This window comes from Drosophila navojoa, chromosome X (assembly GCF_054131105.1).
Source record: "Drosophila navojoa isolate 15081-1374.11 chromosome X, UAZ_NAV_1.0, whole genome shotgun sequence".
NCBI lineage: Eukaryota > Metazoa > Arthropoda > Insecta > Diptera > Drosophilidae > Drosophila > Drosophila navojoa.
In genome coordinates, this window is record NC_142895.1 from 14,060,799 (window position 1) to 14,063,609 (window position 2,811).

At 45.3% G+C, this 2,811-nt stretch overlaps 1 protein-coding gene across 1 annotated transcript; it reads left to right on the plus strand.

Annotated features, from left to right (window-relative positions):
• The first annotated feature begins 1,036 nt into the window (after positions 1–1,036).
• Positions 1,037–1,852, plus strand: lky (leaky). The gene has a single exon (XM_089263564.1). The coding sequence runs from the start codon at positions 1,037–1,039 to the stop codon at positions 1,850–1,852; it is 816 nt and encodes a 271-aa protein (XP_089119690.1).
• The last annotated feature ends 959 nt before the right edge of the window (positions 1,853–2,811 follow it).

Consider the following 2,811-nt stretch of genomic DNA (forward strand, 5'->3'; position numbering starts at 1 on the left):
AATCGAGGTAGAGCTCTCCAGTCGGGCTCTACCGGCTACCCCCTACGCGTTGACGCTGCAAATTAATTTTACATGAATATATTCAGGTGCTCAGCTTTCTGATTGCAAAGTGGGTATATTTGCCGGTAGAGCTTAAAGTAGATTTAGTTTACATTCTGCTCTACCGGCTACCGCCTACGCATTTGCAGTCCAAATTAATTGCATATGAATATTTTGCACAGATTTCTGACTGCAAAGGAGAGCCTAACTCTAAGACTAAAGTAGGTTTAGTTGATATTCTGCTCTATCGGCTTTACCGGCTACCCCTACGCTTTCTCGGTTTCAAACTTCAATTGATTTAATTTGATATGAATGTTTTCAGAAACTCAGATTTCTTCAAAGGTGTAAATAGTTGTCGGTAGAGGCTGTCAATGAGGAAACCCAACTCCACTATTGAAGTAGATAAAGTTTTTTTTTTTTTTTTTGTAATTGGCTACGACCCGATTCCTCATACATAGAGCAGATATACATATATTCTGCTCCGTTTTTTGTGTGATGTAGTTACCCATAATGGCAGCCTGAGTTTGCCTTTGAAACGAAGAAACTTCAGTTATAAGATATTGTAGTGCTCACATAGTAAGAATATCGTAAGTCCCCTCTTCTAGCCCATGGACAAACGACACTTGAATGTCCTGAATTGCCTTCAGCTTCATCAGTTTGATTTTGATAGTCGACATCTGAGTAGGCCTTGGGTATACCTTGGATGTCGAACAAATTTCTATCTAGTAGTCGTAGAATCGTGTTTTAGTCCAATGTCGGCTCAGAGTTTCGAGCACAATTCACAATTTAATTTGATTTCGGCCAGTACGCATTTTTTTATTTTCCTAATGATAAAATTTCAATAAGCCCCATAAATTTTCTATTCAATTCGCAACTCACTGACAATCTCGCTGCAAATAACGACGTATTGTGTTTAAATTTATAAGCTGTTTCTTGTTTTTGTTTTTTTTTTTTTTTTGTTTTTTTGTTGTGTTTTGTTCAAGTTTGCGGCGGCAGCATGGAGTGCGCGTTTGACTTGAAGCCGCTGTTCGAGAAGGACATCATCAAGGTGCGATCGGATCTGCTGCCCGAGGGCTTCGTGGGCAGCCCCGAGGCGTGCTGCGATGCGAAGCGGAAGATGGGCAGCATCATTGACAGGATCGGGCTGCTGTCGGCCCAGGCGCAGGGCCTGCACACATCTGTGACCAGTGTCCGGCAGATGAATGTCAATCAGACGATCTACCTGATGGCCGGCAAGGCCAAGGAGGGCGCCAAGCTCGTCGTCACCGGGCTGCTCAAGATGGGCCCCAAGGATCTCTATCTGTTCGACGAGCGCGGTCAGCTGCGCAGCCGCATCGGCACCCCGGCCGTACTCGACTTCTTCGTGCACAGCGCCTACCAGCGCCGCGGCCTGGGCAAGCGCCTCTTCGACAATATGCTGCGCGACCTCAATCTGACCCTGTGCAAGTGCGCCGTGGATCGTCCGTCGGCCATGATGACTGCCTTCCTGGCCAAGCACTACGGCCTGGTGCGCACCATTGCCCAGGCCAACAACTACGTGCTCTACGATGGATTCTTCGGCAACAGCGACGGCGATGCCGATGCCGATGCCAATGCCAATGCCAAGGACAGCATCAGGACCAACACCAACACCAACACCAACAACAACACCAACACCAATACCAAGTTCGTGCGACGCCCGAGGGCAGCTGCCAAGCCCGAGATGGAGCACAAGGTGCTCAGCATGGCCGAGATTATGGAGGCGGGCAACAGGCATTCTCGCGACAGCCGGACCATCATCAAGCGCAACGGTGATAGCAGGAGCTGGAAGTAGGGCTGCAGCCGCTTTTTGGGGACGGACAGCGGGAACGGACAGGGGGGAAGGACAGTGGGGGCGGGGACAAGGGGACCGACGGGGGAACGGACAAGAGGACGGAAATGGACCGAGTTGCTTAGGGATAACAATTGTTATATATACAATATATGTATATACATATATACTATAGACTCATATAGATGTATATATATATATATATACATATTGATATATACTGGTACATATCAACACACACACATTCATACATGCACATGCTATGTGAACCATCTGGAAGTATGCCATTGGCTGTCACGTGTTGTCTCGCAGCACTACGGAACGTATTCAACTGACTTTGGAGGTTGTCGACAATCGAAATAGCATTTTTCATTCGTTTTGGCTGGGGGAGCGTTTTCAAAATTCGAGTGCACACCAAACACCGTTTTCTTAACTATACATCTACATCTACATCTACACTTCACATTTTTTGGGGATTAACTGTCTAGGTACTAAGTGTGTTATCTAAATCTGATTTCTATATTAATAAATAATGTAAATATAAATACGCCGAGAACTCGTTATTTCCACGGCCGAGCAATCGCTGTGCGACTCCATAATCGTCTATCGGAAACTGTACCAGAAAGAGCAGGTATTATGTATTCTATATATATTAATGGAACGTGCTCACGCTGTTTTAATACCCTCGAAATCATTGAGAGTGGAAAATGTGGGTATAAATGCCTTCTGAATGCGTATGCAACAGAGGTAGAGATTAGGGCGTGATCTATAGAATAGCTAATATGTATACTACATATATGCTTGATCTGGAAGGCAGAGAAGAGATCGTGGAAGATACCCACCATATATGATGTTATATTTCTGTGTACTATATCTGTATATTCCTAATTAGAAAGACTTCCTGTATCGATCTAATTATATCCGTCTGTTCACCCTTTTATTCGCTCTTCCGCCCGTACGTC